Here is a 15,592-nt window from a genome sequence, read left to right as displayed (position 1 = left end):
CAATTTCTTAAAAGTAGACAGCAGTGAAGTTTACTGCATCAGTTGCCTCTTCCCTTTGTGAACAATTTCTCTGTAGCATGGGATGATATTTCACAGCATTTTACCCACAGCTGAACTAATTTAAAAATTGGAGTCAATCCTCTAAAACCCTGCCCAGCTAAATTGATGTGATGTTCTAAGACCTCTGTTGTCATTTCAGTAGTCTTTACAGCAGCTTTATCAGGAGTAGATTCCATCTCAAGAAACCAGCTTCTTCGGGAAGCAGCTTCTCAGCCACTAATGTCTGATGGAATTGCAACAATTCAGTCACATCTTCAGGCTCCACTTTTAATTGTAGTTCTCTTGGTCTGTCTGCCACATCTGCAGTTTCCTCCTAAGCTGGAGTCTTGAGCCTCTCAGAGTCATCCATAATGGTTAGAATTGACTTCTTCCCAGCTGCTGTGCATGTTGACGTTTTGCCTTTTTATGAATCATAAATGTTCTTTTTTTTTTTTTAAGATTTTATTTATTTATCAGAGAGAGAGAGGGAGAGAGCGAGCACAGGCAGACAGAACGGCAAGAGCAAGGAGCCTGATGTGGGACTCGATCCCAGGACGCTGGGATCATGACCTGAGCCGAAGGCAGCTGCTTAACCAACTGAGCCACCCAGGCGTCCCTGAATCATAAATGTTCTTAATGGCCTCTAGAATGGTAACTCTTTTCCACAAATTTTAAATTTACTTTTCCCAGACCCATGAGAGGAGTCACTAGTGGGGACAGCTATAGCCTTATGAAGTGTGTTTCTTAAATAAGACTTGAAAGTTGAAATGACTCCCATTGACTGCAGAGTGGATATTGTGTTAGCAAGCGTGAAAACAGAGTTAATCTTGTTAAACATCTCCATCAGAGTCCTTGGGTGACCAGATGCATTGTCAGTGAGCAATAATATGTTTTGAAGATTTTATTGATTTGAGAGAGAGAGAGTGCACAATGGGGAGAGGGAAGGAGCAGAGGGAGGTGGACAAATAGACTCTACCTAACATGGGGCTTGATCTCATGACCCTGAGATCATGACTTGAGCTGAAATCAAGCGTCAGAGGCTTAGCGGACTGAGCCACCCAGGCACCCCCAATAAGCAGTAATACTCTGAAAGGAATCTTTTTTCTGAAGAGTAGGTCTCAACAGTGGGCTTAAGATATTCAGTAAACCATGTTGTAAACAGATGAGGTATCATGCAGCCTTCGTTTTTCATCTTTGGAGCCCAGGAAGCGTAGATTTAGCATGATTCTTAAAGGCCCTGGGATTTTTGGAATGGTAAATGAGCACTCGCTTCAACTAAAAGTCATTAGCTATCTCGGCTTATAACAAGAGAGCCAGCCTGTCTCTTGGAGCTTTGGAGCCAGGCATGGACTTCTGTCAAGCTATGAAAGTCCTAGATGGCATCTTCTTCCAAGATAAGACTGTTTCATCTCCATGGAAAATCTGTTGTTTAGTTTGGCCACCTTCATTATCTTAGCTAGATCTTCTGGGGGAAGAATGTTCTAGTGGGGAATAACAAGAACAAGGGCCCTGCAGTAGGAGCAGGACTAGGGGACTGATGAGGAGGCCAGCGTGCACAGAGAAGGGAGAGTTGGAGCTGTGGTTGGATTGGTGAGGCCTTGTGGGCCACTGTAAGGAGTTGGACTTTTCATTCCAGGTAGAATGAAGGTTTTGAGCATTTAAATAAATGGAGTGTGGAAACAGATCTGAGAATTTATCACACAGTCAGCATCATACTTTATTTGATCTGTGTAGAGCTCAGAGGGATGCATTTGTGTAGTCAGCATAAGTTGTGAGTTCCCCAACTTTTAAACACATAGTCTTAGGATAAAATGTCCATGAATAGAGGTTAGATTAAATGCTGCACAGCACACGGATCTAATAGAGGAGGCACAGTGTTGGGCTCAAGCAGAGTTCTGGGTTTGTCAAGTGGTTAAGGTAAATGGAGGGAGGGGATGGAGGGGACATGTGCTAGAGAGTGAATATGATGATTGCCCAGAGTTTGGGTTCGGTGAGGAGATGATTGAAGACATGGAGGACAGGGAGGCTGTGTGAGTGACAGTGGCTAAATGACAGGACCAAAGGATGGAAGGTTCTGGTAGGTCAGAGGCCTGTTGTTGGAACCAAGGGCCCAGTGGCAGTGAGCATGACATACTGGAGGTGGTGGGTTATAAATAGTGTGCATGAGAGGAAGGTGATGGAAAAGTTAGTTACTGGCACTGAGCGAGCATTTGATAGGATCTTGAAGAGTGTGACTAAGGTGGGATGGAGGACCAGATCTTTGGGGCGGAGCATGCAAAGAACTGAGGCCAGGCTGGTGGAAGGATCATCAACATGTATGTTGATATCACAGAGATCTGAGGCAGGAGTCAAGCGCTACATCAGCAGGTGAGGGGGCGTGGCCGAGGAACATGAAGTGATGTCAGCTGTAATGGGTAGTGGTGACAGGGTCCTCGAGGTTTTTTGTATGTCCATTCTTTCTTGTACTCCTTGTCACTAGTCTTCCCTTCTGAATTTGCCTTTCTCTTTCTTTCCTGAGTTCAAGTTTCTACTTCCCTAGGGCCTACTATCTAGCCATCTCATCTATGAGTTCTTTTGTGCCCTAGCTTTAAAATTGCAATTGTCTCATTGGGTTTAAAAAAAAAACTGTGGTGCTATTTTGGGCTATAATTTTTACCCTCTCCGCATTGTGATCACATTATTTTCCTGCTGTGTTTTCTCGAAGGGAATTTTGCCATTCTTTTCCACAATTGTTATGGTCTTTTTTTGTGGTAGCTGTATCTGTTCTTGTTACGTTATTCAAAAGAATGAGTTTGGTTTTCCTGGCAGGGGAGTCCTGTGAGGAGACGAGTGCTGAGTCACTCCGCTCAGGTGCTCATTTCTCTCTGTCTTGTCCTGAGGCCCTGTTTCTGTCCCCCCTCTGCCTCTCAAAACCCAGTCTTGTGTGGAAGGTCCTCCCCTTCCAGTCCTTGTAGCCCTGCATCACTCTCTTGGTCCCAAGACATACAGCTACCTTTCTATAAGGCATCTGCGTGCTCTTAGGGAAAGATGGTACTTTTAGAAGTCAGCAGTCTGGGGGTCCTGAGCATGGCCCCACGTCCTTCTTCCTCCTTCCCCAAGAGGGTGTCCAGTTCCTTTGCTGCCCACATCTTCATCTTGGAGCTCTGCCTCCCTTCTACCGCTCTGCATCCCCCTTACTCCCCACCTTACCCATACAGCTTCCCACTCAGGAGCTGCTCTTTTCTGTTGCTTTTGACCACATGTATATGTTTTTTAGACGTTTTTATTGTCCTCATTTCTCTGAAAACAAAACTTCTGTGGGTTTTCTCCCCCTCCCCCACTTTGTTCTCCGTGACTTCAGGAGGGAAGATTCAGAAACAGACTTATACCATGTCGCTGTAGGCAACAGAAATCTATGTTCAATCCACTTTAGTTAGTGACATCTGAGTAGCAGTGTCTTGGTAGACGGAACTGATCAGAAATTAGGAGTGAGGTGGCAGTTTGGAAATTGCTGCCATAGAAACTGGAGGTGAACTTCATGACATAGCTAACAACACTCGGGGGCTTTTGGAGCAGAAAGAGAATGAATGGGCCGTTCTGTGGGTGACAGGAGGGCAGCTTGTCAAGAAGGTGTGCCAAGAGGACCAGGAAGGCTGGATTGCTGGAGGGGCAGGGCTTGACCACTGGGGAGTCCTTGCCTGGGTTTGCTGCTCAAACAAATCACCTTCTCAAGGGGCTGCATCTGCCTCCAGGCCTTCATTACTTCTAAGTCTAGACTCCCTCAGAGCAGTAGGTAAACTGAGTAGATCCATGTGATAAAATGGTAGCACTGAATATCTTTGCTAAGAGAGTTTGTAATGCTCCAGCCATCTTAGATGTCCAGAGTACAGTTTACATACAGTTTTCAAATGGCTTGCAATTTTTACGAACCATGCCCTCAGATTTAACTCTTTATGAATCTACAGTAGTTTTAAAATACCCTGCTTTTCCATTTTGTTCATCTGTATGCCTTCCTGCCTTTGAAATATCTGGGAAGAAAACCAATGAGAAACTTAAAAAGAAATGTGTTCAGTGTTTGAGACCACTTTGTGGAAGAGGCTGCGCATGCAGGCATGCTGGTTAGTTCTGGAAGGAGAGCTTGGCGAACCAGTGGGCTTGGCCTCTGGAGGCGCAGACTTTCTTGTGGAGCCTCAGCTCAAGACTCTCCTTTAGAAGATCTTTTATCTTGCTCTTACCCCTTTTCCTCTCCACAGTTTGCTTCAGTTCTTTTACCCACAAAGAAGATAAGCTGCCCAGCCAAGTCACAAGACAGAGCATGAGATAGGGAGCATATTGGAAAAATGCCCATAATTATTTTAGTAGCTGTCTTTCAGATTCTCTGGGGGGTTTTCCCCAGCTAGTGCTTTTTTAGAATTATAATACACTTTTCTTGGTTTTTCTTGATCTATGATATCGCCCAATTTCACTTGATTTTTTTTTCTTAGCACCTTTTTATATTGATACTTCTTTTCAACTCGCTAATTTTTTTAATGATGTATTATACTGTGCATCTTGTACACTGTAATGAACCTAACCTAATGGTTCTACTTCGAATTATGGTAAACCGACCAGTAACAGTACCTTTTATTCTTTTTTTTTTTTTAAAGATTTTTATTTATTTATTTGACAGAGAGAGATCACAAGTAGGCAGAGAGGCAGGCAGAGAGAGAGAGAGGAGGAAGCAGGCTCCCTGCTGAGTACAGAGCCCGATGCGGGACTCGATCCCAGAATCCCGAGATCATGACCTGAGCGGAAGGCAGCGGCTTAACCCACTGAGCCACCCAGGCGCCCCATAGTACCTTTTATTCTTAAAGAGTTCTATGCCATTTCAAAATGTTTTTCATAGCTATTATCTCCTGTAATACTCCAAATCATTCTTTAAAATGAGTCGAGGGATTGATTGATAGATGAGAAAAGAGGGGAGGCTAAAATGGAATTTGTTTCTTTCCATGTTTCATTGTTTTCTAGTTCAGTTTCAGATCTATCATTGGTAAGTAACTGCTAGATATTTGTCAGTGTTAGCAACAGCTAACTCTTCGTGTGTTGGATGATAGAATATAACTGTTCTGTGTCAGCTGATATTTATCTTCATCTCTGCAGTTCTTGTAACTGTATCGGAGATTATGAAGTTTCAGTGCATGGCTCACCTTAGTTAGTTAGCTAAGATACGTTAATAAGAATACTCTTTGGGGCCTCTGGGGGTGGGGGGTGCAGTCCCTTAAGTGCCTGACTCTTGATTTTGGCTCAGGTCCTGATCTCATGGTCGTGAGTTGGAGCCCCAGGTCAGGTTCTGCCATGAGCTAGGAGCCTGCTTAAGGTTCTCTCTCAGCATCCCCTCTCTGCTCGTTCACATGTTCGCTCTCTCTTTAAAAAAAAAAAAAAAATGTATATTCTTATTGTTCATTTCTGACTTTCAGGAGAAAGGCATTAACTGCTTCACACCATTAGCTCCCATTTATTGAACTCTTTCTTACAATTTCCAGTATAAGGTGTTTCCATACACTGTTCTCAGTTGAAATTCATAACTGAAAAAGAGGTGATTTTCTCTCCATTTGACTGCTGAGGCAGTTAGAGCTTGGAGAGATTACATGAGTTGCCAGGGGTCAGCAGCTAGGAAGAAGTGAGGTCAGGTTTCCGCTTCGTCAGGCTGACTGGCTACAAGGCTGCTTTTGCTGGTCTGCACATTTATACTGTATAATGTGCCTGACACTGAGTCCGAGTCTCAAATTCACCTGCCCAGGGGCTTTCCTAACTATTATTTTGTTTTCTTTGATTGGTTATTACAATTCTGAGTTATTTTGGGGGTTGAGCAGCAGAGATGTTTAGTGCTTAGAAAATAGCCATATTCTGTTCTGTTTTTTGGAGATAATTCTTGGAAGGTTCTGTGTGCCTGGTAGGGCTGGCCCAGGTGCTGCAGCCTGCTGGCCACTCTCCCCGGTCAGATCGCATCCTCCTCATACCCCCAGTGAACTGTGACAGGCCGCAACATCACATAGCCCCTCCCTGTACCAACTTAGCCTACCTACAATTTTTAGGGCAAAAAAATAGTTTGCCATGTAGCATTTTTCCCTTAAGGAATCCACTAGATGGCAGCAGACCCACGTGCACTAGAACGGGTCTTTGAGCACTGGAAAGGGGACTGCTTGGTTTTTGAGAAAGTAATAATGCACCAATTGGGATGTGTAGGAAATAGTGTTCTCTTTATATTATGAAAAAATGTGATGTATTCTTTAAAGTCATCTCTCTAGAAATATAATGGTGCAAATAGTTCAAAATTGCAGGTAATGTAAAAACAATTTGTTCATTGTATTTGTTCACTGAACTTAATCCTACCTCCATTTAGTAGGTGAATTTTTCTTCAAGACACTTTATGGTTATGCAAAGAATTTGTTCCTTAATTTTCATATTTCATGAGTATTTTCTTTAAAGTTAAGCATATGCCAATTAGAATTGAATACGACTATCCTATAAACTTACAATATCCCAGACTAGATAATGAAGTGAAGCCATAAAGAACCTGACTTGGGAGAAACCAGGAATGCTTACCAGCTTTTTCACATCACCAGCCTGCTTGTCATCTGCATAGAGACCTTATTGTGACTCCCTTTCTGTAAGCTCATCTCTCCTCAGCATTTTTTAATATGGTTAACTTGGGTATGGCAAAAGATGCTCCGGACCACTATCCTACTGTTTTTATCTGCCAGAAGAAAAAGAACTAAGAGATAGTGAAAAATTGGAGAGTAATAAAATAATAGAGGGGTAACAATACAACAGTTACTTTACAAAAATGTTTAGCCAATAGACAAAAGGTAACTGTAATTCTGTTTCTAAATCAAGGTGAAAAGAGCAGCATTTGAAATAACCTATCAGGGCGCCTGGGTGGCTCAGTGGGTTAAGCCGCTGCCTTCGGCTCAGGTCATGATCTCAGGGTCCTGGGATCGAGTCCCACATCGGGCTCTCTGCTCGGCAGGAAGCCTGCTTCCCTCTCTCTGTCTCTCTCTCTGCCTGCCTCTCCGTCTACTTGTGATCTCTCTCTGTCAAATAAATAAATAAAATCTTAAAAAAAAAAAAAAAAAATATATTGAAATAACCTATCAGGTTGGTGAAAAATTTGCGGCATTGTTAAATATTGTACCACAAAGGCTTAGTAACATAGTGAGTACTTCATACCCTGGAGTAACACTGAGTCGGAGTATGTGAATACAAAGTTTTAGTAATTTTGACTAATTTAGGACAGGGTTTGGCCAACTTTTTCTGTAAAGAGCCAGATAGTAAATATTTTAGGCTTTGTGGTCACATCTCGTCTCTTGCATATTCTTTTTTGTTCTTTTTTGGTTTTTTTTCCCCCCTTAATTCTTTAAAAATGTAACAACCATTTTTAGCTGGAAGGCTATACAAGATGTGCCACAATTTGCTGACCCTCTTGTAAAAGGGTAATATCAGTCACGTAAAATCATGTCTCTGCTAGTTTGTAAGATCTGAAGAAAGGACAGGCATTTCTTTCCTGATCAGTTTCAGCCCGACTCAAGGATCCCTGTGATCCACTGGTGGGCCATGAAACTTACAGCTCAGTTCTTTAGTCCAAGTTAGCATACACTTGTCTCTTTTTTGCCTTGGCAGACATATACTTAGATAATGAAATAATCCTTTAAAAATTCTGTTCCTGGGGTGCCTGGGATGTTCAGAAAGTTAAGCATCTGCCTTCTGCTCAGGTCGTGATCCCAGGGTCCTGGGACCCAGCCACATTGGGCTCCCAGCTCAGCATGGAGTCTGCTTCTCCCTCTTCCTCTGCCCCTGCTTGTCCTCTCTCTGTCTCACTCTTTCTCAAATAAATAAATTAAATCTTTAAAAAAATACATAAATAAATACTTTCAGCCCTTGTAGTACACTGAAAAATATTGGTTTGAAAACTCAGAAATCTACATTTTTTATCCTAGTTCTTCTACTAAGTAACTGATTTCTTGGATAAGTCAGTTATTCAGTCTGGTTCTCAACTTTTTGTTTATAAAAATAGGATCGAATGAATGCCATATGATATTTCTTTTAAACTTGATTCAGTAATTTCAGATTTATATTTTCATAGGCCCTTTATCAGATACCTTTATTTGAGCCACAAGTTTAGAGCTATAGAAATTAAAGGACCACAGTTGAATCAGTGTTGATGTACAAAACCTTTCCCACTGTGCCAGATACATAATGGATGCTCGGTAAATGTTTGCTGAATGAATGAGTGGTTGAGCACACTTAACATTTCTTAACTCTAGTCTTACATATGTGTTTTATGTTAGGAGTACTTACCTTATATAAGGCTTGATCTTTCTAATAAATGCCCTTTTGTGGTTCAGCTTTTAAAATATCCATTGAGTGTCAACAACTCAGTGGATTTGAGAGACACAAAAATGAGTAAGACTAGTTTTTGCCTTTAATAAGGAGTTTATTTTCAAGTCAGGGAGCTAAGTAATTTAATTATTTCAACTTATATGCTAATATGGTATTAGACACTTTGAAGCTATTCCAAATACCACCTCCATTTAGGCTTTCTGGGTTGCCTTCCAGTAGAAGACCAATGATGCTCCTTAAGGGAAGCATTTTTATAGCACTTAATGGTCCTGCTTCCTCTTTGGGCTTATGTGATGTGTTTTCCTTTCCTTTTATTTTTTAGGTAAATAGTGGAGGCCTTATTTTACTTACATTTTCATGAGAAAGCATTCATGAAAAACATCTAGCACTCAGTTAAATGCATCAATTAGGCAATAACATAATCGGAGCATTCCTAGTAAACATCATTCTGTATACTGTGTTATCAAAAGGATTGTTTCAGAGTGGCAGGGTCATCAGCTAAAGCATTTCTCTTATGAGGAATTTCAGCATCTATGCGATTTAAACAGCAATGACTAAGTCTAGCTTTTGTTTATAACTAGCTTGTTAAACAGTCTCCCTTTCTCTTTGTGATTGCTACTAGTTCTGTTACTATTCATCACCTGTATTACTCCTAGTGGAGATAAGCAAAATGTAGAGCCTCTTAGAACAGTTGTGTTGCTTTAACAACCAGGTTTTTTTCCTCCTGAGACTAGATTTGTGATGATCCTTCTCAGTGGTTATTATATTATAACCGAGATGATCTGGTTATAATTAAGAACTCTAGGTATTAGGTGGTCAAAAATAAATACTCATTATACTTCATGCCTTTTGTTTCCTACAGTGAACATATATATACATGTATATATATATTTGTACGTTAGCTTTAAAAAAAAAAAAAATCCCCTGCCTATCATTGTACTCCTATCACAAACCACCAGAAATCCTCTCCAATTTCCACAAAAGGGGAAAACCAAGGTCTATTCAGTTCCTGCATCCAGCACCAAGTCTTGAGGATGATTTCCATTCCATTCCTCTGTTTGAGCAAGATTCAGTCACTGTACTCCTTAGCCATTGGACCAGAGAGTATGTGTAACCACCCCACACCCAGTGTAAAACAGGGGAGGATATTGGCAGGGGCGGAGACAAACAGTTAACACACCTAAACAGGTACATTGCGGAGTGAGGAAGAAAACACTGGTGGTTAGTTGCCCCTCCGCAGACAGAAACACGGTCACGGTTCACATTAATAATTTACTCTCCTTTAGTAACCATTCCATGTCCCTTTTGCCTTCATTCTACACCTTGTCTGTGGAGTAACCTGGCCTCTCAAAATTGGGTTGTTGCTTCTGCTCTTGTGCTTAATGATTAAGGATGGCAGCATTAGCAAGTTCTCCCCAGCTAATCTCCAGGGACATGTTCCCACTCCTCTTTCTCACTTGGGTGTGGGTGGGCACAGGCCTACATCCCTTTAACAGATACCTCCATGGATACTATACTGTTCTGGCTCCCTATGGCTACATGGAATCTCAGTTTCTGCTCTGGTAGAAACATGGTTTATAGCCTTCACTTGAATATTGTCTTTAACCTCCAGCCTGGAAGGAAATTTGCAAATGGATAATTGAGTGTAAATGTGAAATGTTTCTTTTTATTTTTACCACTTAGTTCCCAAATCTAGTTTTCTTCCTGTTTCAGGGTAAAACAGCACCCTGGAGTGGTTGTTCTTAGAGAGCATAAAGAGCCTCCTATAGGACAGAGCTTTACCTTCCTGGGATATGGTCCCCCAAGTGACACCACAATTGAGTCTCAAACGGGCCAGTAAACATTTTAAAAAGTCCAGCACCTCCTAGATAATGGCTGCTGGCCAACCGGGAAACTCCATTGTCTTTGGAAGATCTGTCCATTTTTTTTTTTTCTCTGTAAAGTGGGTATCTTAATCAGAAACTCTGATATGTAAAGTACCATGGTTGTGACTAATGGCTTGGATTAGGAAGCTGGTGGGAGCATGGGGGAAGGGAGTAGAGGAAGCATAACACAATCCGTAATCACCGTTTCAGTGAACATAAAGTTCTGCTTCATTCAAGATTGAAGAAGCACAATTATCTTGTCACTTGGTGGCTGGCTAATGCTCCCAAGAATGGCACCATATCCCATATTAGCTTTTGGTTGCTTTTGCTACAAATTGGTTTATGGCAGTGCCAGTAATCTTGATAGTCTCAGGGGAAGTTGGTGAGCCTGTATGTGGCTTTTATTCCTACACCATAGGTAGTCTCCTGTTACCAAACAAGTGCTGTAGGAGTTGGGGCAAGGGACAGGCTGACGTATACAGAACAAAATACAGAAAGAGATAGATCAACAGGATAATACAACACCTAATCCATCTAGTAGGCAACTCGAGGCACTTGGTAATCTAGTACACACCACTGTTTCCTTTTTATACAGGCCTCAGTAGCAAGACTAGAACTGTTCCTCAAAATGGTAACATTGGTTGCAGAGAGCATGATCTTGCTTCAGGATTCTAAAGGACCCCTCTGTGTTTTCCTGTTGGGACATGGAACTCATTTTGTAGAGTATCCTGCTATAACATGGGCATTGAAGTTGCCATTAGATCAACTGAGCCATTAAAACCAAATATAGAGCTACTCATGCCCCGACTTGAGCTAGCTAGCAGGATAGCGTTTTCTTTGGAGGAGTTAAAGCCAGAGCTGGCAACCTTTTGTGGCATTCAGTAAAATGGGAGCAGCCTGAAGTTTCATGAAGCACTGTTCCCCAGTTGTATTTGAGACTGCAGAGAAAGCAGTTCGTCATTTACTTTGCGGAGGTATGTCAACAGTCCATACAGATTAATGGACTAGGAGGAGACAGGACCCTATATTTTCTTGGAATTTATCTTCTACCTGCTGTCATGCTTAATATCCTTCCTAGGCACCTAAGAGTATATGGTCACTTCTTGCTTTGCAGGTCCTTAAAAGCAAATGGAAACAGTGCATTGGACTACTGTAGTGTTCTGTAGGAGGAGATGATGAGTATCTTTGAAAACTAAATTGGAGTACAGAGGCAAAGAGTGTATGTAACCCGGAGATAGACTGTGACGTCTCACTACTGTTCCACCCAGCTGGATGTGACGCCTTGCTATGTTCTCTGTTTTTAAGTTAGAGCAGGAAGTGTTTACCAAACCGGCAGGTATATACAAGGTGCTGGAGATTGTGATGGTCTATTCTAGAAACAGATCACATTTTGGAGATCATTGCAATTGGAGTTAATCTGAATAAGCTTCTGCTAAGCCTTCTCGCCTATTTGCATTTTTCCAGGTGGACCAGTTAATGAGAATAGCTCAGCTTGTGGTAGCATTTCTGAGCATTTCCGTAGGATGCTGCCCTTGGTTTACTCAGTGAGACTGCAGAGCCCCTGGGGCTTCTGATTGCTTCTTCTTCCCCATAAGAGCCTTCACTCAGGGAGTAAGGATGAGAGCTGGACTTGCTGAGTGTGTCTGTTAAAAATGCTGGGGAGAGGACCACTTGATAGATTTTAGGTTCCCACTGGGCCTGTCGGAAGCAGTTCTATATAATTCCTTTTAATACCTGAACAATTTTACGTAGCATTCATACGTTAGTCTTGATTCTGCTTTTTAAGATCACTAGGCTTGTTGATCTTTTTTTTTTTTTTTTTTGCTATTCATTTATTCAGTGAATAATATTGAAGCCCCTCTTCTTGGCCCATTTTTGTACTGGCCTGTCTGACCTTTCTGTTATTTCTAGTTCTTCATATGTTATGGCTATTGCTTCTTCTTAGGTATGTCTCTACATTTTGTTTTTAAGGCTTTTGATGGTAATTGTATCTTTATTTGCTTATTTCTCTTAGGGTGTACCATTCCATTATGTGGAAAGTTATCAGTGAAGTTGAATTTCTCATATGTTTATTTGCTTGTTACAAATTTCATGATGACATCTTTTATCCTTTTTGCACTGGACTATTTTTCTGTTACTGATTTGTAGGAGTTTTCTTTTTCCTATATTTAGGGATATTAAGCCCTTTGCTCATCATATGCTGCAGATGTTTTTAGACACACACACACATTATTTATATATATATATCTGTAATACAGATACACATTTGCATGTAGCATTAAAAATTATTTGTGTTGCCACGTTTAACATATTTTCTTCCATGGCTTTTAGTTTTATATCATGCTTAGGTAATATTTTATCCCTCGCTTCAAGATCATAAAAAGATCATAATGATAAAGTTGTGTTTATTGTTTCATGTAGCAGTTTAATGGTTTCAACTTTTAATATTTAACTAAATAATTTCTGATTTATTTTGTTGTATGAGGTACAGTAGTTTTCTGTTTCAATTCTAAGTGGTTAGTCATTTTCCTGATGTCATTTATTGAATTAAGCTGTTTTTTCTTAACTTAATACAACTTTTTTCAATGACAAGAACCCTTTAGAGATGAGATAAATGCTCACGCTACAGTTTTTCTTATCAACATACTTATTTTTGAAAATAAAAGCTTTAAACTCCTATAAGGCAGTCCAGAAAAACCTGTTGAGATTCAGAAGGAAATATGTAACTCAAAGCAAGCTTCCCATAAGTTAAACACAGCAAACAACATTGCTCTGCCCTGCAAAAGAAAAATTTACTACCTCCCCCGAAAAAGGCAAAAAGAAATTCTTTTGAAACTAGCCAAATGGTTAACAGTTGCTATATGCTGTGTGATTCCTTTCCAGTATTTTTATTTTTCAGCTTCGACCTGAAAGCAGTGACATTACATCGTCCTCAGTAAACAAAGTTATCCTGCATTTGGGATACAGTCATTCCCTTGATCCCATAAATAAGTAATGACTATTTAAAAACATTTAAGTTGTGTAAATAAACCACTCATTTAAAATAAAAAGATTGGTGAGTCAGATAATTTTTCTCTAGTTCTTGGAAACGTGCATATCCTTTACTTTGGAGGTGGATTTTCAGCTTCTACTTGACATTTTATTTGTCTGCACACATACATATAGCTACAGGACCTCCCCATTTGTGAGAAATAACCTTTTTATAAAAATTGCAGTGTTTATAGAGTTTGGATTGTGAGCTTAGCCTGAATTTTAACTCTTGACTTTTAATTTTAAATATTTAGAACCTACAGAAAAGTATAGTGCAGTGAACTTTTTGTATGACCTTCACCTGGCTCACCAGTTGTTGACTTTATCCATTTTTGTTTTGTATGTCTCTTCAAATTTAAATTTCAAAATCAAATTCAAGCATCTTCAGTAGCCCCACATTTTTTTTTTAGCGTTTTTTTCCTTCTGATTTAGAATCCAATCCAAAACCCTATATTGCTTTCGGGTATTTTAGTAATTTGAATGGTTTAGTTCTTTAATTTGGAAAGCTCCCCTGCCTTGTCTTTTTTTCTCCTCTTTCATGGCATTGATGTTTTTAAAAGCCCAGACCAGTTGTTTTGTACATTATCCTGCAATCTAGATTGATCTGTTTTTTTGTCCCCCTGTGATTAGATTAAACATTTTGGTTAAACATTTTGGTAAAAAAAAAAAATGTAGATCATTTTGTGACTTTCTCATTGCATCATCTCAGGAAGCTCATCATGCCAGTTTGTCTCCTTGGTGTTTGTAAATTTGATTGTTTGTTCTGGGGCTCCCGGGTGCCTCAGTCAGTTAAACGCAGGACTCTTGACTTGAGCTCAGGTCATGATCTCAGAGTTGTGAGATCAAGCCCTGAATGAGTCTCCATGCTGGGCATGGAACCTGCTTAAAATTCTCTCTCTCCTTCTCCCCCCACGCACATTCACAAACACACTCCCTCTCTCCTTCTCTCTCTAGAATTAAAAACAAACAAACAAAAAAATGATCATTTCTGGCTTTTTTTAAAGATTTATTTTATTTTATTTACTTATTTTAGAGAGAGTGAGCAAACACCTGCATACATGGGGAGGGGCAGAAGGAGAGAACAGACTCTGCACTAATCAAGGAGCCCAAGTCTGGTCTCCATCTTATGACCCTGGGGTCATGACCTGAGCTGAAATCAAGAGTCTGATGCTTAACCGACTGAGCCACCCTGGTGCCCTGATCATTTGTTTTAAGCAACAAATTTATCCGAGGTGAAGTTAGTTCTTTCATTAATATCATCCATGTGGTGATAACTCCAGATTGTGTGAATGTTCTGTGGTTTCATCATCCCCTGATGACACTTGCCTGGATCCATGGTTACATGGAAAATTACAAATAATTGTTTCATCTTTATTATTCCTCCCTTGTTTATTAACAATCTTTCATTCCCTTTGTAATCCACTGAGATATGTAACTGTTATAATTATTTTCCTCACAGTTTTTAGGCCAGTGGTTAAGTGAAGGTTCATGTGCCCTTGTTGTAAATGCTCTGAGGAGCTAGGGAGGAAAATAACATTTTTTGGATCATAAATGCAGTTTCACGTGTTTACAACCCCACACAATTTCCTCTTGAAAATTAATTCGTCATTGTAACTGGGATTTAAATAAACCACTTAATCTTCATTTTTTTCTCAATTAACATTTTCTATATTCATCTCTTTGTTCTTTTTTACTTTTCTAATTGTCCAATTGCCTGTATTAATGTCTAACTTAATTTGTTTCCCTAACATTTATAACAATTACATATTTATCTTTTCATCATAATAGCTGCAGAAATACAGAGGAGTCTGAATCAACTTGGAACACCTCAAGATTCACCTGAACTGAGGCAACAGCTGTAAGTGTTTAATAATTTAAAAAAGAAAAAAAAATTACTGTTATGTTGCTTTGATGGTATATAGTGTTATGTTTACTGGAAAAACAATGGAAAGTTAATAATATTTTTCAGCTCCTTTATTTGTACCAACATTTTGTGTATGTTTTTCCCTGTTCCGGGTAAGCAGATTATTTTTCTTTATTTTAAAGAGCAGGCTCACTCTAGCAAAGCAGGACTTCATTAGTTGCCTTTTTTATACTTAATTGAATAGGTTGTTTTGATGACTTTAGAAAAATGCTATTCTAAGCCTCTCTATTTATGTGATTTTTTTCCCCATAGCTAACAGTTGCTTCAGTGACTAGATTTTTATTTGATTTAGATCAAGCACATTTTCAGTATGAATGGCTATCCGTAAAAAACTTCTACCTAAATCCTTGAATTTCAGAAAGGATTAGCCCTTGTT

General features: G+C 40.0%; 1 protein-coding gene across 2 annotated transcripts in view; it reads left to right on the top strand.

The window, feature by feature from the left end:
• The window catches only part of STX7 (syntaxin 7), a 46,614-nt gene that overhangs the window by 17,561 nt on the left and 13,461 nt on the right, over window positions 1-15,592 (top strand). For both annotated transcript variants that reach the window (XM_059400744.1, XM_059400746.1), the window contains one exon: window positions 15,081-15,150. In XM_059400744.1, the coding sequence (XP_059256727.1) occupies window positions 15,081-15,150 (70 nt within the window). The remainder of the gene's footprint in view (window positions 1-15,080; window positions 15,151-15,592) is intronic.

The sequence above is a fragment of the Mustela nigripes genome, chromosome 5, assembly GCF_022355385.1.
Source record: "Mustela nigripes isolate SB6536 chromosome 5, MUSNIG.SB6536, whole genome shotgun sequence".
NCBI lineage: Eukaryota > Metazoa > Chordata > Mammalia > Carnivora > Mustelidae > Mustela > Mustela nigripes.
This window is presented reverse-complemented; position numbering and strand designations above follow the sequence as displayed.